At 39.8% G+C, this 25,617-nt stretch overlaps 1 protein-coding gene across 4 annotated transcripts in view; it reads left to right on the top strand.

Annotated features, from left to right (window-relative positions):
- Window positions 1–25,617, top strand: part of Stim (stromal interaction molecule) — a 208,171-nt gene that overhangs the window by 2,566 nt on the left and 179,988 nt on the right. For all 4 annotated transcript variants that reach the window (XM_033382176.1, XM_033382173.1, XM_033382175.1 and 1 more), the window contains exon 2: window positions 8,293–8,789. In XM_033382176.1, coding sequence (XP_033238067.1) covers window positions 8,384–8,789 — 406 coding nt within the window. In that variant the 5' untranslated portion in view covers window positions 8,293–8,383. The remainder of the gene's footprint in view (window positions 1–8,292; window positions 8,790–25,617) is intronic.

The following is a 25,617-nucleotide window of genomic DNA, read 5'->3' as shown; positions in this document are numbered from 1 at the left end:
AACACGTCGCGCGGCATGCTGCAGCTCCCCTTGGTCGGACCAGATATTGAATATATACTTAGTTCTGTTTTTACACGGTCTTTTTTTTTACACTATTTTGAAATAACACGGTTTGAAAATCAAAAATGTAAATTTCTTTACGCGATTTTTTTACATTCCACATATATTACATTATAAGACACAGCTCACAAACAGCTAGAAACCATACGAAAACAAGAAAGAGAATATGTAAATATTTGTTTCTCTTTCGTTTTTATACCCGATACTCAAAATAAGTATAATAGGGGTGTTAAGACCTTAAAAGAAAAGTCTAGACACTTGCGAGTTGAGTTGTAGATTCAAACTAAATTTTATTCTTAAAATCAGAGCCTTATATGTGATTTGACAATGAGGTAGGAGGTACAATTTGGTAGTCTATAATTATCGTTAGACCTACGCAGAGGATACACTTTACTGAGGGTGTCTATTTGAGTACATGCTTACATTAGTTTTATTTTAGGACCGCATTTGTTAAGTGTTTTCTCCACTTGTGTTTTGTTGTCGTATTAATGGGTTTCAGATCTCTGTTTACACCAGTGCAGTCATAACTTGTCTACTTTATGTGATTTCTTTAGAGATCGGTGTTGTTACATGAGTGAATGTGTACAATAATCTATTTATGTTTAAACATTCTGCAAGGGGCCGAAAGTGGGGTATACTAGAACAAGGGGTATACTAGATTTGTGGTGAAATTGGATGTGGGTATACCCCCACATACCCCCCATAAAGTATATTAACCGAGTCGATCGTCAATATGTTTTTATACCCGAATTGGATCACATGATCAGTTATGAGATGTACCGGCTCAACGCCATGCCAAGAAAAATAGCTTCAGATACCTATATATCAGCGTCCGTTTAACCATTTTCTTTTTGTACCGGAAGTCGAATTCTTTGCCTTTGGGTCGTTGTATACATCTTCTAGTCATTATTAAAAAGATTGATTTTTGTTTGGTCTCTCAATAATATATTATTCCACTTTTGAGGCCAATCTGACCCAGACCATGCCAAATGGCCTCCAAATGGAGTAAGGGAACTTTTTGGACAATACGTCCTGTTAGGTCTGTATATTGAAGTCTCCGACGAACCATCAGACCTGATTTTTCTTTCCCAATTTGAGCGTATTTCGCCTTGGAAGACATGAACTGATCCTTTTTTGCAAGACTGATGATGCGGGTGTCCGTTGTTTGTAAAGATTTCTTCTTCCATCCTCGATTTTCAATAAGCACTTTAGACTTCAAAGTATTCTGAACCAAAAATACTGATCGTCCAAGACTTTTTGAAGACTTATGGAAAACTTCTTTTCTTTAGCAGTACGGGCTATCTAAAGATTTTTTTTAACTCTCATGTACTTAAATATGAAAGAACTCAATAAAAACCAACAATCCTTTGACCAAATCCTTATCAAATCCTTTAAAATGTATAAATAACACCAGTGTACTTATTATTTTGCCATACCAAAAATGCCCATTCAGCAAAAATTTAAGCATCGAATTTTATAAAGATGGTTCCCCACTTTATTTTTTGATTTAAATATTTTTAACCTTTCCAAATATAAACAATTGGCATCCATACATTTACAAAAATCCGAGCTATTCCATAACAAACGAGCACGTCACCGATGTACTTATTTTTTTGGCCAGTAGTGTATGTATGTACAAGCAAATTTACTGGTCAGAGGAATTGTAGATAGCAAAAGTTTAGAGGAATTCCCTTTGTGTGGAAATTTAAGGGGATTACATTTTTGAAATAGATAAATATGTGTTAGTATTTTGTGAACTTTTAAGGCAATCAGACGTGTCTGGTAAAGACAATTTTTAAACGCAGATTTGTTTTTCCAACGTTTTCAACTAATCCCCTATTTTTGCATACGATCAATGTCTTTTTTTACACGGTTTTTTTAGGAACCAATCTACCGTGTACAAACAGAATTAGGTGTACCGACTGGCTACTTTTTCCGCTTAGAGAGAGATTGCTGAGACTTATATTTTCGACTGCTTTCTGTAATCTCTGCAGTTGCTCGGCTTTTTCTGCGGCTCTAATTCCATTCCTATTCTTTTCTGCTACTTTTATTTTCCTCTACCGATTTTGTTCTCTCTTTTCCGTTTCCCTAGTTTTTCTTTCAATGGGTCTACCTGATCAGTCATCAATCTCTGATAACCATGCATACATACATATGTATATAATTTCATGTTGTTGCTTGTGGTCGTTTTCGAACGTCATAGAGTCTTTCGTCGTCGAAATTATTGTCGTTCATTAATCATTTTTCGTTCGCTGAAGTATGTCGTTGTCTGGTATGTATATGGACATTTCCGCGAAAAAGTCAACCAAGAGTCGCAAAAAAAGTACCAAGGAACTGCTGTTTTTCATTATATATTATTAAGAAGTATTGAAATTTTAAGGTTTTGGGTTAAAATAGTGAATAAAAGTTCATATGTCAAAAATAATTGTAAGCGAATTACAAAGAGAGACAACAGAGAACGAATTAACCGTATTTGGGCTAATCTTTAATCTGATCTTCTTTTATCGCGTGAGTGACCGAAAAACAGCATAAGTTGTCAAAACTTTTGCATTTATTGATAATAGTGGACGAAAATATGTAGTTTACGTTTGGTTCATCAGTAAAATAAAATTAAATACAATTTTTTCCAATAATCTAATGAAATGCAAATGCGGTACATGGACAAAATAAAAAAGAACTAACAAAGACTGATGGGTTATAGAGTAAAGAGAATTGTACCAAAAGTACAGAATAAAGTTGCGAGAGAATCCAATAGAAGTTAATAAGAATCCAAGTTAATAAGAAAGAGAGAATATGATAGATCAAAAAAATAAAAATAGCCCGCAACGCTTATTCTCAAATATTTTATATTAATTAATTATGTATATACATATGTACATATATGTTAAGCAAAAAGGAATTTAAAACAAATCTAATATACCCCAATACTCATTTTGAGTATCGGGTATAATAAATTAATTGCTTTACTTCTGTAAAATCGAGTGTTTTTTAGTCGTTTTCAGCTCATGGATATCTCTTTTTTTGTTTTTGTTTCTCTTCTTCTTACCTTAAATATTAATGTGGTGACTATAACTGCACACAAAACTGCATTGGACAAAAATGTCGCGTGAGTGACCCAGAAGAATCCTTCAGTCTCATTGATAGTTGAACTTGGCTTCTAAGCTCTAATTTGGAAAAAACTATTCCTATATAAGGATATGCAAATTGATTTTGCTGAAAGTAATTAGATAATTAGAAAAAATAAATATGTGTCTTTAAAATTCCTATATTTGTATGTGCATATATCACAACTTTTTGACGGGACAGGCCATACTAACATACTGAAGCTATCCCCTTTCGTGAAAATGTATTTGTACAGAATCAAAGTTGGATGCATCAATCCCAGATGATCAAAATGTAGGGATCAAATTATTTGTTGATTCCGTCAAGAAATTCCTCCGTTTTGACAACTTTTTACACAGCTTTCTATTTCTGTATTAATGTCCCTTCCAAATTTGTGATCTGATAGCTTTGATGTACACCCTCGATTTTTTGTGTCCGTCTCTATAATAGACAAATACTAATACTTACAAATAATTCTAATATAATTTGAATTCTAATGCCTGTTAAATATTTTTACAATATCTGTGATTTTTAACCCGAAACATGTTTATCCAAGTATATTTTCTTTGCATTCGCATCAAAAAACGAATGCGCCCATACTAGAGATCTGCATGGCTCCATTCAGAACATATTGAATCGAGTTTTTTGAGGCAACAAAATTTATTGCATTCGAATGAATTCGGAAATAGTCCTCCACTCAATTCGTGCCCAGTCGTTTGAATGTTGTATGCATGAGTTATACCCCTGCATTACGGGCCATCGATTACACATCTGGTTACACATCGATGGCGGCTTCACTACACCCGATGTCATAGGCGATGACCCTCCATACGCTGAACTGTTGACAATAACATGGAGAGGTCCTAGGGCATAGCCGATGACACTATCATCTAGCAGAGTGGAAAAACCATGTATTTAATAAGCGATGATTTTTGCCGAAAAATCGTACATTTTATAAGCAATTATTTTTACCGAAAAAAATGCATTTTATGCATGATTTTAGACAAAAAAAATCATTTTGTAAGCGAAAAATGCATCGAAAAAATCATGCTTTTTATAAGCGAAGATTTCGGCGAAAAAGTAATAGATCTATAAGTAACGAATTACACGAAAAAGTAATACATTTATATTTTTTGTTTAAAAACAAATTTAATTTTGTTCTGGGTTAGCCTGTACATTTTAGCTCTACAAAATTTTTAAAATATGCTATTTGTAACGTTATAAATGGCCTTGCGTATGGCCTTTTTTTTTGTATTCTTTGGACGTTGATATGCAATGACTGCATCTTTCAAGAGGCGATGCAGTTACTGCACCGTCAAGTGGCCCGTGTGAAACCAGCAGAAGGCTGGCAAAACGCAGCCCTCCTCCCGCCCAACCGACCGAGGGGCGCTGCCGAATAACGCGCGGCGCGTAGCCAAGCCGAACGCGAGCATGCAGGAAAGATAGCTGTTACACTAACATTCGAGAAAAATTAGCAATAAACTTACCAAGAATCTAAGCATGCAATCAAAATTCAAATACCTCTACAATTACTAATTACTAGAAAGGTGTGTAAGGATTAGTAATTTTATAAGAGGAAGAGAATTAGTGGTGGATATAATATGGTAGAGGGAATTATAATCCGAGCATAACACCCTAAACGGTTCATGCAAGGAATAATTCGATCTACAAAGTGGAAGGAACAACGGTATAAAATTTCTAGTCAGTCTAATACGAATCGTGAAGTTTATGCGGCTCAACAGATCAGGGCTGTCTATGTCACCCCTGATCAAGTTGTGCATAAATATCAGACCAAGCATTTTTCTACGGTTAACTAAGGATGGGAGGTTTACTAATAGCAGTCTACTAGAGTAAGATGGGAGTCTCACACTTTCATCCCAGTTAAGGCCCCGAAGTGCAAAGAGTAAAAAGTTTTTCTGTACTGATTCTATACGGTCCTGGTGTACTTTGTACTGAGGGCACCATACACAGGAGCCGTATTCTAAGATCGGACGAACAAGCGAGGTATAGAGCCCATGGCCTTATTTACCATGGTAGAAATGTGTTCGGAAAACTTTAACTTGGGGTCTAACATAACACCCAGATCATCCACCAGGGTAATTCTCTCAAGAGAACCACCAAATAGGGTATAGGGAGCCAACAAAGGGCTAGAACGATGAAATGTCATAACTTTGCATTCCGAGGCATTAAGGTGTAACAAGTTTGCACAACACCATGACTGAAAGTTATTGAGATCGGATTGCAAGCCAGAATGAAATGCAATGTCCTTGTACTGAACACAGAGTTTAACATCATCCGCATGTGAAGAGTAAGGGGCCTAGATGGCTGCCCTGTGGTACTCCCGAAGAAACCTTTACTGGTAAAGAGATGGAGTTTTTGAAGAGGACTCTTTGAGACCTGGAACAAAAATAGCTAGAAATCCATCTCAGGAGGTTGGGCGGAAACCCTAAAAGGTCAAGTTTATGCGCTAAAAGGGAATGGTTTACAGAGTCGAATGCTTTACTAAAGTCGATGTAAATAACATCCGTCTGTAAGTTACCTTGAAAGCCGCCTTATAAATCCCTGCTGAGCTGGAGATATAAGTGACTTGCTGAGATGTTGCAAGTGCGGAGTTAAAACCTTCTCAAACATTTTAGGTATAGCGGATAACTTTGCTATACCGCTATAATTTTTTGCATCAGACTTGCTACCTTTTTTATGGAGAGGAATTATAAACGATTCATTCCAGGTCGGGGGGAAGCAAGAAAAATCAATGGACAGGCTGAATAGTTTAAGAATAGTTTTGTTTGGTATTTTGTTTAGTTTTTTGTTTAGACTTTCTTCCATATCCATCCAGGAGGTGCCTGGCCCCATTCATCCCTATTCATTTTGCCGCAATTATAGAAAAAGAAAGATTAAAATTCTTTAAATCCGTTCGATTTGTAAAACAGTTGTTTCAAGAAAAATCAATGTTCACTGTAGATCATCGGTGGGCTCTGCATTACTGCAACAACAAAAACAAACAAAACGCGGCAAAATACCTGCTCGAATCAAACCTTGCATATAAGGGTTGCTTTTTGTTGGTTTTGTTGGACTGCTCACAAATTGAAATTTCGTGCTCACCGCAAATTATAACTATTTCATTTGCCTTTAGGGATTTACATTATATTTCTTTATTCTTCTTTTATTCCCGACTATCAATGTGAGTGCAGCGAAGCATTAGAATAATGTGAACACATTCAAAAATGTAGCATTTTACGCAATTGATATATTCATTCAGTAACACGCGCACAACACATATTTTCATTTAAACGGCACTTACCTGATAATAATAGATAATATAACTATTTTTCACTAAATCACTACAGTTTCGCTTCACACTCTTTTGTGCACAATTGTAAAAAATGCAATGCGAACAAATGCAACGCGAATAAAGCAAGAGAGTTCTGCCGACGTAGGCGCAAAAGAAGCGAAATGATAAAAAACATAGTTCTCTTCTACTGCTCACGATCGGCAGAACCGAACTCTGTACGGCACGTGCGGAAAAGAAAGAAGCAAAGAGAAAACAAATGTTTCGATCTGGCTGTCGCCTAGATGACATTGTAGATGATATTCGTCATCGCTCAGTGAACACAGTGCCGGAATTAAGTGTTGACACAGCAGAACCTTTTCAGGCTCCCTACTGTTTTAAGAGTACTGTTTTTTGCACTTAATTGCATTATTTTGTACAATAAATTCTAAGGGTTTGTGTACCTAGAAAACAAAATTGAATTGAATAATCAGGCAGGCTATTTCATTTTCTCATGGATTCTGTAAAAAGAAATCAGAAAAATAAATAATTATTTATAAAGAAGCTACAAGCTAAATTACTGGTAATGCTATCAAATGTATGTTGGTGCATCAATAAGTCGTCAATTTTTTTCATTTTTCAATTAAGATTCGTTTTTTTTTTTGTATGAGGAAAATGTTTTTTTGAAAACGGAGAAATCGTGCGGACTGTGAAAACGGTGAAAACGGTTGAAAACCAATTTATGAGATTTCAAAAGTAAATAGGAAAACTTTTGGTAGAAGTGGAAACGAAAACCGGAGCCTGGCTGAATTTGTGATAAAATTTGATAAACGGCATGTGATATCTTATTGAAGATATTCAAGTAAAGACCAACATTTTTTTCGGATCAGCCATTCAAATCGGTCTATGCACAGAACCCAATCCACACAAAAACAAACTGTTGCTGAAGCTAAAATGAAAGGATATGAACAGCCAGCAGTAAAAAGTAAAAATCTAATTGCGAGCAGCATATTAAGACCCTAACACACTGTATACAGATAGCGGCATCCTGAATGCGAAAACCCTCCCATCATACAAGAAACCAGCCATGGCTAGATCCTGAAAGCTATCGAGCAAAACCAAGATCAACGATTGCCTTGAAAATGGCACTGAGGAAGAAAAGCGCGAGAAGCAAGAGGTCAACACAACATTCAAGACAATGTGCAGAACAAAGAAAGAAGACAGAAAGGTCTTCTGGGAGTTTGTCAGAAGACTGAATGGCTCCAAAAGCATGCAGACCGGGAAAAAAAGGAAGAAGTTAAAGCAGCAGTGAGCAAGAGCAAGAACTACCACAGGGTAGGCATACAACCCACGCCAGCAGAGCAGTTTCAAATTTAATTTAATAATTAATTTACTTATTCACCCTTGTATTAATGTTAACTAAAAGTTGTTTTAAAAATAAATTAAATAAAAAACACACTAATACTATAAATTGAGGTCCATTAATACTTACACTAGTATAGTTATAAGATCAGACCGTGTACAAAAACTTGTTTTTAAATATCTCGCAGATTTAAGAATCCAATTTCGATTTACATGTATTAAGATGCTTCCTTTTGTAAGTTACAAAAATAATTCTTCCTTCTGACCAATTACATCACTCAACACGACATTGATCCAAAAAGCCCCAAATCTATGAAAAAGTCGTTTTGGTTCACATCGTCGAAAAAAGTTCAATTTTGTTGAGTAGTGTCATATAATATCCTCTTCAAGAGTATACAAACATTTTTTAGTTGATGGCTTAAAAACTAAGAAATGGATGATCTGAAGCAGACAAAATAAAAATGGTTTTATAAATCTTCATATTTTATGTATGATTTCAGATCCAGCTATTGAAGTCCCAGACAAGGAAACTACAAATGTGAATTTCTGATTTAAAGAAACACTAAAACATAAACCGTCAACTGCAACAAAATGCTTCAATGCGGGAATTATTATCTGCTTTTATTTTGCTTTGTGTGGAAAAATGTTGTCACTTTAACCGATGATGCACATAAAGTATCTGTCGTTTCAAATCGCTACAATACGTACCAAAAATTCAAGCCGCAAACCAACTTAGCTCCACACCACTTATCTAATGAGGCTTCGCAAAACTCGTATATTCCCCACGAATCCCCTTTGTATACAGTTACTCTGGGAACTGAATCATCGGTGGTAACAACTACAAAATCTCCGCCTGTGGGATTACACGTATCTCATAATGCTGCATTGCATACTGGAAGTGGTAGTGGACATTCGACTCATATAGAGCAACATTTGCATAGAAGTTCATACAATCTGCTAAGTGAAGCCATGTCGCAGGCAGTCAGCAATGAATTCAGTAAGTTGGTAAAAATTAGTATATATCTGTACAAAAATAAGAGCATTTATTTCAACATTTTTTTTAGAAATTAATTTTTTTCGGGCTTTCTTGCAATAAAACCCTGTTTTTGGTATGTTTTTAGCCAACGTATATCCGGGCTTTCCCTTGGTTAGCCCTCTCCTAGCGTGCCATTACCTTCATGTAGAGGGACGCTGCATCTTGGCAGACGATGGCTATTACTCTGCCCTGATAAGCACTGCTCCTGTCTTAGACGCCAATTAGGAACATTCCCTTCGCGACTTCGGCAAATCAGCTTGGCAGCCACCTCGGTAACCGATTTCACCTTGGGATTCCCAGACGTCGATTTTTGCGATCCCAACGATTTCTTAGAGGAATATTGTCTCCTTTGTGCTAGTGTTATTTATACCCGGTAATCGAAGATTATAGAGGTATATTAGATTTGCGGGCAAAGTGGATGTGTGTAACGCCCAGAAGGAAGAGTTTCCGACCCCATAAAGTATATATGTATGTATATTCTTGACCAGCATTATCTGTCCGTCTTGTTTGACGCTTAGGTTTCAGAGACTTTAAGAGCTTACGCAGGATAAGGTTATCAGGCTGAATCAAGTTTATTTCCGCCCCCACAATGGGCGGAAAACTGTGGCGTCCACATAAAAATTGACCATATCTACCAGACTGCTGAATCTGAATCAGATCAGATCATTATTTAGTCAGAAGGAACAAATGAAATTTCAGTGGCTACGATAGCAGCCACGCGCTTACTCATTCTCGGTCTCTCTCTCTCTCTCTCACACACACACACACACTCTTCCTAACGCAGTATGCTTTTCCTTTGTGTTCTCACATGTCTAATGGAACTGAAGATCGTTCGTTCTCTTTCGTAGTGATCAGACGCGTTTTTGTTTTGCGCTCCGCATTTTTTCCTTTCGTTTTGAATAGACAGCCGGTGTTTTCCTAAATAAACTTGAATTAACTTCCTAACCAGCCAACAATCTGGAAACCTATTATATTCCGCGAGTGCATGCCTTTTGATTTGTGTTAAAACATTATTTAACTTTTTATTTTTCGGCGTCGGCTTGTCGTGTTTGTGTTGTTGCAGTGAGTGAGTGCGCATTACATTGCATTGCAGTCCGCTCTCGTCTGGTAGCTTTTGTTGTGTTATCACTATCTCCCTATCACCTAAACTTAAATAACTGTTCTTTCCCTCTCGCTCTCATAACTTTCTGTTCTGTAGCTCTCTCTCTCTCATTAGCTGCTGCTGCAACTGTTCTCCTCTCCTCCTATTAGCGTTTGTCTGGCACACTGGTTTGATAGCCATTTGTTTTGAAATATTATTTGATTTTAATTTTGTTAAATTTTTTTTATTATGGATTTTTCTGTTGTATGTGCCAAAAAATCATGCAATAAGCAGATCACCCACGATCAGCCGATTATCCCCTGCTGGCTCTGCGACAGCGTAATGAACGCAAAATGCGCTGGATTTTCTGTCCCTGTGAGTGATGCCATTTCAAAGCGTAATGGTTTGCACTACAGTTGCGAGGCATGCCGTGCGGTGGAGAAAGACATGGTAGCTTTTATGAGGAAGACCCGGAGTGGCTTTAAGGAGCAGACCGTTGGTTTTCAAAACCAATACGATCGGCTCCTAGCCATGGAGGCTCAGTTTAGCGGTTTAAAACTGAATAAGTCTCCGAGGCGCAAAAGGGTCACTCCGCGGCATCTGCAAGTGCCAATAGTCGCTCAGCCGCTCGTTGCCGAAAATCGGACTCCGACCACTCAAAGTGTGTAGCAGCTGATTTCGTTTGCCGACCCAATGGTAACGACAACTGCTGGTGATGCAGATTCGGTTGCCGAATTCATCGCTTCGGAGAATGTGAAGCCAATTACGTCGGCAGCGTCCGTGTCTGTGGTGTCCGCAAGCTCGCTAGCTGTCCCGTCTATCCCGATCCCACTAGTAAATAGATGTTCCGGACCTCCGGATATTGCCACCACAGGTGATATTGCCTGTGGAGACTAAACCACTGGTGAGAGTCCCACCAAAACGACAAGTCTTTATTTCACGGCTGGCCCCTGACCTCATTCAAAGCAAAATAAAAGCCGTGGGTTTAAAGGTGGAGAAATTTAACTTCTCTTATGCCAGGGAGATAGCCTCGTTTAAGATAAGCATCTCCCCAACTCAATTTGACACCATTTGCTCCGCCAAATTTTGGCCGCAGAATTTTGTGGTGAAGGAGTTTAAGGCTAAGAAGAAGAATAGGCCCCCCATATCCCTTCCAAATCTTTCCAGTGTGCCACCCTCAACCTCAACTTCCTCTTCCTCAACTTCCCGTCTTGCTTCAACCTTTCCAAAAAACTAACTTCTCTTTTAGTAACCTATCAGAATGTAAGAGGCTTGCGTAGTTGCTCATCATTCTTTTCCGGGATAGTGTGCCATTTGCATCCCACGTTATTGTGTTTACTGAAACCTGGGTAAAGCCGGACATTCTTAGTTCCGAGGTTTTCGCAGGTCGGTACACAACCTTTAGAAAGGACCGTTCGTCTCGACGTGCAGGGGGGGTTCTAATTGCAATGAACTCTAACTTCACGTCGGAAAACTTCACAGTCCCAGTCACAGTCACACTTGTGCACTGATGTCACAAAAGGCACAAACATTTTTTACAATGCTCTTGGCACATTTTTTGATTCTTGTGTCCCGCTTTCTTGTCCGACTAGTTTTGAAACACCCCCTTGGTTTACCAAAGAGTTATCCAGTCTAAAAAACTTAAAATCAAGACTTTATACAAAATTTCAAGAAGTGGGTTCTCCTACTTCTCACTCTCGCTAGGTAATAGCTCGGTCAAACTTTTCAGTTCTTAATGCTCAATGCTATCAGAACCACCTATCTCGATGCAGGATACGTTTTTGTCAGGACCCTAAACAGTTTTACTGCTTCGTAAACAGTAAGCGTAGAACGTCGGCACACCCATCCTCGCTATCATTTTGTAATACGTCGGCAAATAATGATCAGACAATTGCTGATCTTTTTGCCCAATTTTTCCAAACCACCTATTCTGAGGAAAGCTACTCTGGTCATACGTACCCATACGGTTTAACGAGGTAGAACGGCATTTTCAGTCCCTTGTTAAATGAATGTTCCCTACTTCATGATCTTCGACTAGTTTCACCGGGTCCAGACGGGGCTCCACGTTGTGTATTCAGGTACAGCGCCGAGGCTCTGTGTGGACCCTTGCTTAAACTATTCACCCTTTCCATTGATTCATCGTGCTTCCTGCCGATGTGGAAGGAATGCAAGTCTGACGCAAAAATGTTAGATCCCAAGTTAAAGTTTTCCGAACACATTTTTACCATGGTACTAACACTTACAAGGCTGGAGAATCGTGTGTGAGAATCCTCCAATCCCTACTTCGCTGAGGCCCACAATTTTGTGTACCAAAAGAGCAAGCAGGCAGTCAGTGCCAAGGTATAAAATTCTGCGAATCGTACCAGCCGTGCATCGTCGACTCCTTGGCCAGCGCCTTCAAGTCCGCGTGTGTACCGCGATTATCCGATTATGGGCGACTTCCAGATGGAGACGGTGCTTAAGATCGAGACCCGTTTGCGCATCCGCGCGTCGATCCGACAGCTGAGCGATCCCGTTCGGCGACCTGGGGCTTGCCGATGAGCAATTCCATCGACCGGCCAAAATCTCGCTTATCTTGGGAGCAGACGCCACCCGAAGGTAACCCAGACCGAGTTCCTTGCACGCGATGACGGCCTGCCACACGGCGTTCACCGCAGCTTAACGCTAAAGCTAGTTTTTACCAACACCGTTTCAACGTGCCGCGATACATACACTACTCTATATACGAAACATTGAATATCCAAAATATATGAAGCTTAATATTATTGGAAACACTGCGGTCTGACCTCTTCTTTTGTCTACCACAAAAAAGAATGTATACAACGCATAGTCGAAAAGTGCAAAAATTCGATATCTTTGGATAATTTTAATATATTTAAAACTGTAAACTCCAAGTTGAGAAACTTATCAATAAACAACAATTTTTTCAACTTGTATGATTTATGTAATTTATAAATATATTTTATCAGCCATTCTTTCGAAAATTTTTGTGTTAAGATTTCGGAAAAATTCGCAAAAATTGAAATCTGTGTGTTCTGGTTTTTGCCAATGTTTGCTATCGATAGTGTCTCATTTTCAAATTATTTTGCAATCAAGCAGGCTCCGGTTTACTTTTCCGATTTACTTTTGATTTCTCTGTTTTCTAAACGGAAAACTTTTCCTCATAAACGACTTTTTATACAACAAAACGAAATTTAATTGGAAAAGAAAAGGAGGGGGAACGATGCGGTTTGCTGCTGCGACCTCAACTCTACATTTATACCCGATACATAGTCAGTATGGCTGCATTGAGCGACAAAGAGTGCGTATGGGAGAGACAGAAAACATGTCTGTACGTATCGTCGTGCGCTGAGTAGCCACTGAAAATAGATTTTTTCCATTTCCAATATGGTAGATATAGTTATTATCTATGATTGTGCGTTTTTAATTTTCTCGTATCCTCAATATTGTTGTTGCCACATATTTTCGTCCTTTGTGGTGGCGGAAGGGGGTGTTTTGAAATATACGTGTAAAAGTAAGATCTAACAGGAGCGTGAATACCAAATTTGGTTGCTCTAGACTTAATAGTCTCTGAGATCTGGGAACTCATATTTTGCAATAGGCAAAGCGTGTGTGTTAGAGAGAGATAGAGCGAGTGAGAATGAATTATTTTTTTAGATTCTGGATATAGTAATGATACGATCTGGTTCAGATTCGGCAGTCTACAAGCTAAAGTCATTCTCTACGATTCTGCGTTTTTGGTTTTCTCGTATCTTTAAAATTGTGGATGCCACCGATTTTCGTCCTTTGTGGGGGCGGAATTGGCGGGTTAAGTTTTGAAATATACTTGTAACAGTGACATCACAGAATTCTGGATACAAAATTTCGTTTGTCTAGCCCTCATAGTCTTTGAGCACTTAAAGGCGCTTATAGTGACGGACAGACAGACATGGCTCAATCGACTCGGCTATTGATGCTGATCAAGAAGATATATACTTTATGGGAATGGAAACGGCTTCTTCTGGACGTTACACACATCATCTTTCACCACAAATCTTATATACCCCTATATCTATTTTGAGCATCTGGTATAACAAAATATTTGTAAATCAAAGAACAAACGACATGCCAACTATTGATTTTAATATTTTATCTGTCAAATTGAATTCGCAATTTGTTTTTTTTAGTTTATTTGGGTGGGGTAATATTTGAAGTGTCATTAGAAAAATATGTTTTAAATATATTAAGTTAGAAGAACATAAACTTCCAATTTTATAAATATAAACTTAAAACATCAGTAAATATATATTTATATTCTTTTTCCCGCTCATACAATTTTCTTATTGTGGGCTAGGTGCAATTTATTTAGAAATCGCAGGCTTATTAGCAACAGGTTTTAAGTCTTAAGAATCTTACGATTTGCGAAAACCGGAGCACACCTTATTATAGCCAGAAGGAAAAGATTAAAGTTTAGTGACTATGATAGCGTACCCACGCGTTTACTCATTCTCTCTCTCTCACACAAAAACTTTTCCGTCTGCAGTGTACGGGCTCTGGTGGAACGGAGCGAGATTACGCGTTTAGTGTTGGTGTGTTGGTTTTCGCCGAAAATCAAATCGTCCCTTTTGCGAACAGCTATACCAAAATACATATTAAATATATTTTATTAATTACATAAGTCATAAGCTCACATATAATAGTTATAAAAGTAGAGCCGCGCAAAGACCGCGGCTCACAACGTTCCCGATAGTTTATAAATTATTTCGTTTTAACTCATTCCTCAAATTTTGCTTTGAAATAATTGGTCAATGTAACAATCCTTGGCGTTTTCTTGCTAACAGCTGTGCGTCAGCTGTACATCGCAATAAAATCTCGCTTACTCATATCAGAGGATGAGTGGGCTCAAAACACTACATTTTGCTCTTTACAGCAGGAAATTGTGTATTTTACAGAACATTAAACATATAATAAATTTTGCAAAAACGCGAGTATTTAAAAACAAAAACGGAACATTTCGGCTGAAATCGCGAAAGTAAGTGATGAACGAAACCTGACTGATTTTGAGCTCTATAAACTTTGTTCAACGTGTTCAATTTTTAAATCCTTTTTTAAAAAAAAATGATTTGTCGAGGACCTCAAAATAGGCTTTTTTTAGATGACTTCATCGTTGGAATCAAATCTCTTTTTGCCAAGGTCAGGGTGAGGGAGCACTTCGTAGCCTTCGTGGAATTTTGCCATGAAAACGGCACATGTGGGCACCCTGGCATTGTCCTGATGGAAAAAAATTTTTTCTTTGCCAAATGCGGTCCTTTGTTTGTCTCATCCTTATTAAGCCGTTCTAATAAGTTGACATAGTATTCGACATAGTTGACAAGGTCAGATTTGCTCTTTAACGTCAGGTTTTCTAACCTCAAAAAACCAATACGGTCGAAACATGTTTAAAAAATTCATCGGGGGCTTTTGGAGTTACTGATTACGAGTTTAATGTCAGTCAGCCGCCAAAACACGTCCTAATTTTAGTTAAACAACGCCAAGCACTTCTGTGAAGTTGTCAAACGTTTGCGCTTGTTGTCGATTGTGAGTAAAAGCGGCACTTATCTTGAACCAAGCTTTCTCATACTCGTTAATTTATTCCAAATTGAAACAACTGAGCCCATTTATATACCTATGACTTCCATAATCCCTCGCACTTTCAATCTCCAATCAGCCAACACCATATCATACATTTTTTAATTTTTTCGTGTGTGTAGACTCAACGACGGTCAGGACGTTCGAAATCGTTTGTGCTTGTACGTCCACAACGAAATTCAGTAAACCACTATTTTACCCTTGAAATTAATTGTGCTTACGTAAAAAGCACACTTTTTCCATTTCTCTTCAAATTACGAGGAATTTTGCCATCAACGGCAGTAAAACAAAAATAAAATGACGCAGTTTGTTCTAAATTTTGACGGGAATCAACTCAAAGAATGCTGTTGACGGAAGCAGTCTTGCAACGGATTTATTCAACAGCCTTCGTATCACGACCAAGATAAAACGGGGATCTTTTAACATGTTGGAAGCCTCTTTTTTTTATTTCTTGGACGTTGACATGCAATGACTGCATCTTTCAAGAGGCGATGCAGTTACTGCACCGTCAAGTGGCCCGTGTGACACCAGCAGAAGGCTGTTACGCGCGGATCCCAGGCAAAACGCAGCCCTCCTCCCGCCCAACCAACCGTGGGGCGCTGCCGCATGACGCGCGGTGCGTAGCCGAAGCAACCGCGAGCATGCAAGAAAGATAGATTATAGACTAACATTCGAGGAAAATTAGCACTAAACTTACTAAGAAACTAAGCATGCAATCAAAATACAAATACCACTACAGTTACTAATTAATAGAAAGGTGTGTAAGGATTAATAATTTAATAAGAGGAAGAGAATTAGTGTTGGGTATAATATGGTAGAGGGAATGATTATCCGAGCATAAGACCGTAAACGGTTCATGCAAGGAATAATTCGATCTACAAAGTGGAAGGAACAACGGTCAGTCTAATAAACGGTCAGATCAACTAGTCAGTCTAATAGGAATCGTGAAGTTTATGCGGCTCAACAGATCAGGGCTGTCTATGTCACCCCTGATCAAGTTGTGCATAAATATCTCACCAAGCATTTTTCTACGGTTAACTAAGGATGGGAGGTTTACTAATAGCAGTCTACTAGAGTAAGATGGGAGTCTCACACCTTCATCCCAGTTAAGGCCCCGCAGAGCAAAGAGTAAAAAGTTTTTCTGTACTGATTCTATACGGTCCTGGTGTACTTTGTACTGAGGGCACCATACTGAGGAGCCGAATTCTAAGATCGGACGAACAAGCGAGGTATAGAGAGTCTTTGTTATATAGGGGTCGTCAAATTCCTTTGACCACCAAGAATAAAGGGCCTAAATGGCTGCCCTGTGGTACTCCCGACGAAACCTTTACTGGTAAAGAGAGGGAGTTTTTGAAGAGGACTCTTTGAAACCTGGAACAAAGATAGCTAGACATCCATCTCAGGAGGTTGGGCGGAAACCCTAAAAGGTCAAGTTTATGCGCTAGAAGAAGGGGTTTACAGAGTCGAATGATTTACTAAAGTCGGGGTAAGTAACATCCGTCTGTAAGTTACTTTGAAAGCCTTTAATAATGAATGAGGTAAACTCTAACAAGCTCGTGGTGGTTGATCGCCGCCTTATAAATCCCTGCTGAGTGGGATATATAATTGACTTGAAGAGATGTTGCAGGTGCGGAGTTAAAACCATCTCAAACATTTTGGGAATGGCGGATAACTTTGCTATACCTCTATAATATTTTGCTTCAGACTTGCTACCTTTTTTATGGGGAGGAATAATAAACAATTACTTCCAGATCGGGGGGAAGCAAGAAGATTCAATGGACAGGGTGAATAGTTTAAGCAAGGGTCCATACAGTGCCTCGGCGCAGTACCTGAGTACACAACCTGGAACCCCGTCTGGACCCGGTGAAAACACCGGCTTAAGTAGTCGAAGATAATGAAGTAAAGAACATTCATTTAACAAAGAACTGAAAATGCCGTTCGACCTCGGTAAACCGTATAGGTACGGATGACCAGAGTAGCTTCCCTCAGAATAGATAGTTTGGAAAAATTGGGCAAAAAGATCGGCCTGATCATTATTTGCCGACTTATTACAAAATGATAGCGAGGATGGGTGTGCGGACATTCTACGCTTACTGTTTACGAAGCTGTAAAACTGTTTAGGGTCCTGAGAAAAACGTATCCTGCATCGAGATAGGTAGTTCTTATAGCCTTGAGCATTAAAAAGTGAAAAGTTTGACCGTGCTATTACATAGCGAGAGTGAGAAGTAGGAGAACCCACTTCTTAAAATTTTGTATAAAGTCTTGATTTTAAGTTTTCTAGACTGGATAACTCTTTGGTAAACCAAGGGGGTGTTCCAGATCTAATCGGGAAAGAAAGCGGGACACAAGAATCAAAAAATGCGCCAGGAGCATTGTAAAAAATGTTTGTGCCTCATCAGTGCACAAGTACAAAGCGGACCAATCAAAATCCCTAATTAGATTATTAAGCTTCTAAAATTTGGCTTTACGAAAGCAACGGAAACGTTCAGGTGGCCTACTCGACCGATCCAATACAGTTGGTCCTATATCTAGCGACACTTCGAAAGTTGGATGGTAGGCGTTTTCAGGTATAGTGAGCGGAAGGGCTCGGGTTAACAACACTAAGGTCGGATCCGATACAAAGCACAGATCAAGCAATCGACCCAAGGAATTTTTCACATGGTTGACTTGCGACAGGGACAGGTCAAGCAAGCCGTCAACAAAGTCAGGTCGTGATATGGGCACTAGGTTACTGGACTCGTTTAGATCTTTATGAACCTGGAATGTGAAGTGTTCCGACGTCAAGATAGAGTCCACTGCAATCAGAACCCCTCGTGCACTTTAACCAGATTTCAGTAAACACAATAACGTGGGAAGCAAATGCAACACTATCCCGGAAAAGAATGCTGAGCAACTACGCAAGCCTCTTACATTCTGATAGGTTACTAAAAGAGAAGTTAGTTTTTTGGAAAGGTTGAAGCAAGACGGGAAGTTGAGGAAGAGGAAGTTGAGGTTGAGGGTGGCACACTGGAAAGATTTGGAAGGGATATGGGGGGCCTATTCTTCTTCTTAGCCTTAAACTCCTTCACCACAAAATTCTGCGGCCAAAATTTGGCGGAGCAAATGGTGTCAAATTGAGTTGGGGAGATGCTTATCTTAAACGAGGCTATCTCCCTGGCATAAGAGAAGTTAAATTTCTCCACCTTTAAACCCACGGCTTTTATTTTGCTTTGAATGAGGTCAGGGGCCAGCCGTGAAATAAAGACTTGTCGTTTTGGTGGGACTCTCACCAGTGGTTTAGTCACCACAGGCAATGTCACCTGTGGTGGCAATATCCGGAGGTCCGGAACATCTATTTACTAGTGGGATCGGGATAGACGGGACAGCTAGCGAGCTTGCGGACACCACAGACACGGACGCTGCCGACGTAATTGGCTTCACATTCACCGAAGCGATGAATTCGGCAACCGAATCTGCATCACCAGCAGTTGTCGTTACCATTGGGTCGGCAAACGAAATCAGCTGCTACACACTTTGAGTGGTCGGAGTCCGATTTTCGGCAACGAGCGGCTGAGCGACTATTGGCACTTGCAGATGCCGCGGAGTGACCCTTTTGCGCCTCGGAGACTCATTCAGTTTTAAACCGCTAAACTGAGCATCCATGGCTAGGAGCCGATCGTATTGGTTTTTCAAAGCAATGGTCAGCTCCTTAAAGCCACTCAGCGTCTGCTTCATAAAAGCTACCATGTGTTTTTCTCCACCGCACGGAATGCCTCGCAACTGTAACGCACACCATTACGCTTTGAAATGTCATCACCCACAAGGCCAGAAAATCCAGCGCATTTTGCGTGCACTACGCTGTCGCAGAGCCAGCAGGGGATAATCGGCTGATCGTGGCTGATCTGCTTATTGCATGATTTTTTGGCGCAGAAAAAAATAAATAAATAAAAAAAATCAACTATTTAAAATTCAAAAACAAATTGGTATCAGACCAATGTGCCAGACAAACGCTCAAAGCGGAATTAGTAAAAAGAGAGCGGGGAGTAGAGCGGTTATATCGAGAACTACTAAACAGAGAGCTCAGAAAATTAAAAGAGCGAGAGAGAAAGAACAGTTATTTGGATAATAGGGAGAGAGTGATAGCTACAAAGGCTACGAGATAAAGAGTGGGCTAAACTCAGTGTGCGCGTACTTACAGAAAGCAACACACAAACACACGATTAACCAACGCACAGAATTAATTTCGAAATCAAATTTTTAATAATAACAATAGACATGCACTCGCGTTATAGGACAGATTTTCTACTGTAGGTTAAATGAGGATTTTAATCGGGGTTTATTTTGAAAAAACACCGGCTGTATTCGCAAAAAAAAAGGAAAAGAAGCGGAGCGCAAAACAAAAACACGTGTGGTCACTACAAAGAGAACGAACGAATGATCTTGTACTCGTCCGTCAATTGCTCGCGTTTTCGAAGAGCCAACAGACAGCCCTCAAATGGGGTATTGCCCAATTTCATTCCAATCCATAACGCCCGGGATGGCTGCGACAAGAAATCATAATAATACTTAATTGACTTGGAAATTTTAATACAAATATTGGCGACGACGGCACAAAAAATTATTTTGGAAAGCTGAACGGAAGCTAGCATATATGTACAATAGTTGTTCAACACTGGTATGGCGCGTACCTAAAATTGTTTGCGGAAGGGAAACAAATTAACATATTTCAAGACATTCGCTGATAGTTTTAATCAAAAAGACATTTTTCGAAGCTTCTGGGGGCGCCTCACACAACTACGAAGACGGCGCGAAGAAATTCCCAAAGCTTCATTAATTAAGTCGAAGAACCTGGAATTTACCGCATGGCGATCCGGAATAACTGTTAAAACGGCTCTTGGAACTCCGTCTAGACAGGTGCAATATTGTCTGCAAACGGGTTGCTTAAGTATACTCAACCCGAATCTTTAGGCACTTCGTCCAAAAAGCAGGATTAATTTTTGGGATCCCCGGGCACTACTCGGAGGAACAGCTAGCAGAGCTTGTAACCTCGGACAACCCAATTGAGGAGATAGTTCGGATTGCGCGAAGAGATAGAGCATCGGGGGAACGTGTACCTACTGGCAGGGTGAAACTCTGGTTTAGAGGAGAGCAGTTACCAACTAAAATCAATTTTCTATATTCTAAAGTAGAAGTGAAACCTTTTTTTTAGCTTATTCAATGTTTCAGGTGCTTTAAGTTTGGCCATCTGGGGCAACATTGGAAGAGTGAAGCGAAATGTTTCAAATGCGGACAAGATCACAGCAAGGATATTATCTGCTCAGGGCTGGCCTGTGCAAACTGCAAGGGGGAGCATGCTGCCACCCACCCGCAGTGTGAGGCCAGGAAAAAAACGTACGTCATTCAAAAGTTTATGACACTAGAAAACCTAACTAGAGCTGAGGTTAAGGCTAGATATCCGATCCTTTTTGATAGAACTTCCCCCAACCTAAGGGATTAAGTGGAATTTCCCAGACCCAGTTGGCAATCTAGCCGCTCCCCTGAACTCCTAAATAACAGCTCAGAGTCCGCCAGGGAAGTTCATTCTGTCACCTCTTTCGTGGAAGTGGCCAAATCCAATAGGGTTGCCGCCCGGAATGCAGAGGCGGCCAAGGCAGCAGCCAACATGACAGAGTGGAGGAACGCTATAAACTCCGACTGCGTCCAAATGAGCGAGAAATTTGCTAGATCTTCATCCGTGGCATCCTCTCTGGCCCAGGATAAGCTAAACGCACTAGGAGCCAAACTCACAGCGTTCCTGATTGATCCAAACAATATCATTAAAGAGGATTCTTTAGCGAATAAATTTATTAAGGAAATTAGAGAATTTGTGAATGCTTCCAACGCAGAACTAGATAGGCGTCAGATTGCCCAAGGGATCGCAGTGGGCTCTCAAAACATCCAACAATGAAGATTCTTCAGCTAAATATTCAAAGTCTGACACACAACAACAACAAACAGCTCCTCTCAATGTTCCTAGACAACAACGCAATAGATATTGACATCCTCTCAGATATTTGGGTGCTGAACAACGCTGACTGCAGCATTTTAAACTATAACTTTTTCTGCAAGCCCAGAGAGGACGGCTACGGCGGGGTTGGCATTTACGGCAGGAAAAACAATCAATTCAGCATTTTAAAAATAAAGAACGACTTGGAAATTTGAGGAATAAAAACATTAAACCTCAAGAGCAATTTCAATATTTTTAGCATATATGCACCGCCATCAACAACAGTTTCACAGTTTAAATCGGGCACAAAAAAGGTTTTCGAATTCGCGGCTTCGCTTGACATACCCTCAATAGTGGGCGGGGACTTCAACGCTAAGTCATCTATCTGGGGAAATCCGATCTGTGATCGCAAGGGCCGCAGCATTGAGAATTCCACCCGAGAGGCCGGATTTATCTGCCTAAACGACGGTTCCCCAACCTTCTCCAGGAGCCCATCTCAATTCTCTGTACTTGACCTTTCTTTTTCGAACTACAGAAGTGGAAGTATTAACTGGCAAGTCCTTAAAACAAAAATTACGAACAGGAACCACTTCCCAATTGTAATATCAGTGCAAGGCCTAAAATCTGAAGGAGCTCAATGAAAAAGTGAAATCCCTGACCTTAAAAAAATCACATTCCCAAGCAAGAACAAGTACGTTGCTAAGAAATGGTGGAACGAGGAAACGGAAAAACTTTTTCGCGTGAGAAACGCTTGCAGGCAAAAATTCTACCTCACCAAAAAATTGGCTGATGCCAGAGCAACCTTAGAAGCTTACAAAAATCTACAAAATCACGTAAAAAATCTTAGAATTCGCAACTTTTCCAAGTTTATAGAAGAGGTCTCTTCATCGCCCTCTATGTGGAGCAGGGTGAAGAAAATAAAAAAATACGGTAAAATCAAAAATGTTGGGAACAAATGGACGAACGAAGATGACAAAAACTTTCTCAATATGGTTAAAGTAACAACATCCACGTCAAACAGTAGGCCCCCTAAGAAAATTCCTGCCCCTTTGTTAGGACCAGACGACCCGGAACCCCTGGAACTGGATGAATTCCTGGCCTTCCTAAAAACCAGGAACCCTAATTCGGCTAGATGGCATCTCTTTCAGGATGCTTCAAAAGCTACCAAATGGGAAAAAACAAGAAATTTTTGAAATTATAAATAAGATATGGCTGAATGGCGTCATCCCTAAGAAGAATGCAGACCCCACCTCCTTCCAAAACCATAGGCCCATTTGTTTGATTAATACGCTGCTTAAATTCATAGAGGGGTTAAAGTTTAAGTTGGATGAGCCCATAGCAAACTGTGACCTCCTGCCGGTCAGGTCCTATGCATTCAGAGAAACAGGTCCACGGTTCTTTGCATCAACGACCTTATAAACAAGGTTCTGGCGCTGAAAGCGAAGGGATGTCAGGTCAAATCCCACTGCAACTATCACCTCAGAAAGCCGCTGGGCCTGATAATCTGCACTCCCGTTCCTATCCTATATAACATGGCAGGAGAACTTCCCCCGGATTACAGGATGAGATTCCTGGCGGCGAAAGAGTTGGTTAAGGTGTTTGCATTCAATCTTTCAGCAAGTGAAACGATGGCAGCAATTGAGATTTAAACAAGGGCTACGCTAAGGCATATCTTGAGTTTGGCAGCATAATAGATAGAGTTGAGGTTTTCGAGAACACATCTTCGTTTTGCACTAAAATTATCTCCTACTTTGATTTTTTCAACTGCGGCTAAAAAGCACGCTATAGACCAAGCAGGTATCATGTTGCTCCACGGGGAAAAGAAGGATCAAATGGCAAAGGGTGGCTTTGAAATCTATTCCATGGACGGGTCAGTCGCAGATGGTTTTAGGTTTTACACGCACAAAACTCTTTCCTCGTTGTCGGCCGAGCAGCTTGCTTCCGAGAAGGCCATGCTATTTTATACAATTTTCCTCGTGTCGCGCTCCTGACAGACAGCAGAAACGGGGCTCTCATTCTGGCGAAGAACATTCAGGATAACTCTATTGCCTACAAAATCAGAGAAAAGATCCAACAAAATCCACATCTAAGAACTGTAGAGGTTCACTACATTCCCGGACACGCTAACATCCCTCAGAACACTTCAGTTGACGCAGCAGCCAAAGAAGCCCACAGAGGATGAAAATACACTGTGGTTAAATGGAACCTTAAAGACGCTATGTGTGAAATACACAGAATTTTAAAAGAAAATGGGAGAAAGAATACGCTGAGTTTACTAATCCAAACCGTGGTTCCTACATAAAACTAAGCTTAAAGCCATTGACGCTTAAAAAATCAACAGACTGCTTAGTGGTAACGCATTTGATAGGCACACACTCGCCAAAATGCATGTAGTTCCGAGTAACATATGTGATACATGCGATAGTATCGATAACGTCTCGCATGTAATTTTCAATTGTACCAAGTACAACACAACAATCTCTAAGAAAGTATAATGATATTTACAAATTCTTTGAAAAACCAAACATCAGCGCGTACCAAACACTAATTGACTTCATCGACGAAATTGATGTAAAGCAAACAGTACTCCAACATCTTCTATTCTTTGACTTGGCAATTTCCACCTTCAAAATAATCCGACGGTACTCACGGTAACGCATGGTAACTTAAACCCTAAAAAAAAAATACAAAATAGCATAGTAGCATAGTATGTACATACAACTTTTTTATGTACAATTGGTTTTTGTTTTGTTTACAATCAGTAAAAACAATAAATTTTGCAAAAAAAATTAAAATTTCTTGAACGGGGTTTCGTCGGATTATTTTTCACAACTTTCGACGTAAATTATCCCAACAAGAATGTGTTGATGAACTTAGTTCTTTGTATGGCGCGAAAGCACCATCAAAAACGACAGATTATCGCTGGTTTGCAGAATTTAATCGTGATCGTAGTTTAGTCGATGACGATTCCCGTTAAAGTCGTCCAAAATCAGCTCTTGTGTCACAAAACATCGATGGTGAGCGTGAACTGATAGTGCAAGATCGACATGTGACATATCGTGAGATAGAGGCATAATTGCACATTAGTTCCACTTAATGCGTTCCATTTTGCATGAACACTTAGTTGTAAAAAAGGTTTGTTCTTGCTGGATACCCCATAACTTATCAATCGCTCAAAAAAAGGCTCGCGTCAATTGGAGGAAGTAAATCCTTAAAAAGTTCGTCCGTTTATAAAATCGTGATAGGTGATGAATGATGGATATATGCGTATGAGCCGGAAACTAAACAGCAATCAACCGTGTGGGTGTTCCAAGATGAGCCACATACAACAGAAGTTGTTAGAGCACGAAGCACTTTTAAGCAAATGGTCGCCGTTTCTTAGGGAGAATGGGTCATGTTTCCTGTCAATTCTGAGTGGTACACGAAATTCGCAAAATCAACTGCCGAACACGAATCATTCTCCATCATGACAAGGCGAGCTCTTACACATCTCGACAATCAGGTTAATTTTTAAGCAGTCAAAACATCGAATTGATGACTCATCCGCCCTACAGTCCTGACTTGGCATCCAATGACTTCTTTCAATTCCGTCATAAAAAAAAACGAGGGGGAACGTTGGGAGTTGCTGCGGAGACCGCAACTCTACATTTATACCCGATAATAGTCAGTATGGCTCTCCTCCGGCAGACGCCGCTAATATTAAACGACACGACAAAGAGTGCGTGCGAGAAAGACCGGAATTCAGTGTGAGCGTGACGTCGGGCGCTGCGCAGCCACTGGCTATAAAAATGATCTGATCTGATCCAGATTCAGTAATCTCATAGATATGGTCATTATCTATGATTCTATGATTTTGAGTTTTCTCGAATCTGCAATATTGTGGATGCAACAGATTTTCGTTGTTTTTGGGCGCAAGGAGGTGGGGCGAAATTCTGAGATTTACGTTTTATAGTGAGATCTAACGGGAGTGCGGATACCAAATTTGGTTACTCTAGCGTTAATAGTCTCTGAGATTTGTGGATATCCCCAGATTTGTGTCCCTTGCGGGGGTCGGAAAGGGGTGTGGCGAAATTTCGAAACAAACTCGTCTAGGTCCGATATCTTAGGATTGTGGATACCAAATTTGGTTGCTTTAG

The sequence above is a fragment of the Drosophila pseudoobscura genome, chromosome X, assembly GCF_009870125.1.
Source record: "Drosophila pseudoobscura strain MV-25-SWS-2005 chromosome X, UCI_Dpse_MV25, whole genome shotgun sequence".
Lineage (NCBI taxonomy): Eukaryota > Metazoa > Arthropoda > Insecta > Diptera > Drosophilidae > Drosophila > Drosophila pseudoobscura.
Note: the sequence above shows the minus strand (reverse complement) of the source record. Positions and strands in the feature narration are given on the sequence as shown.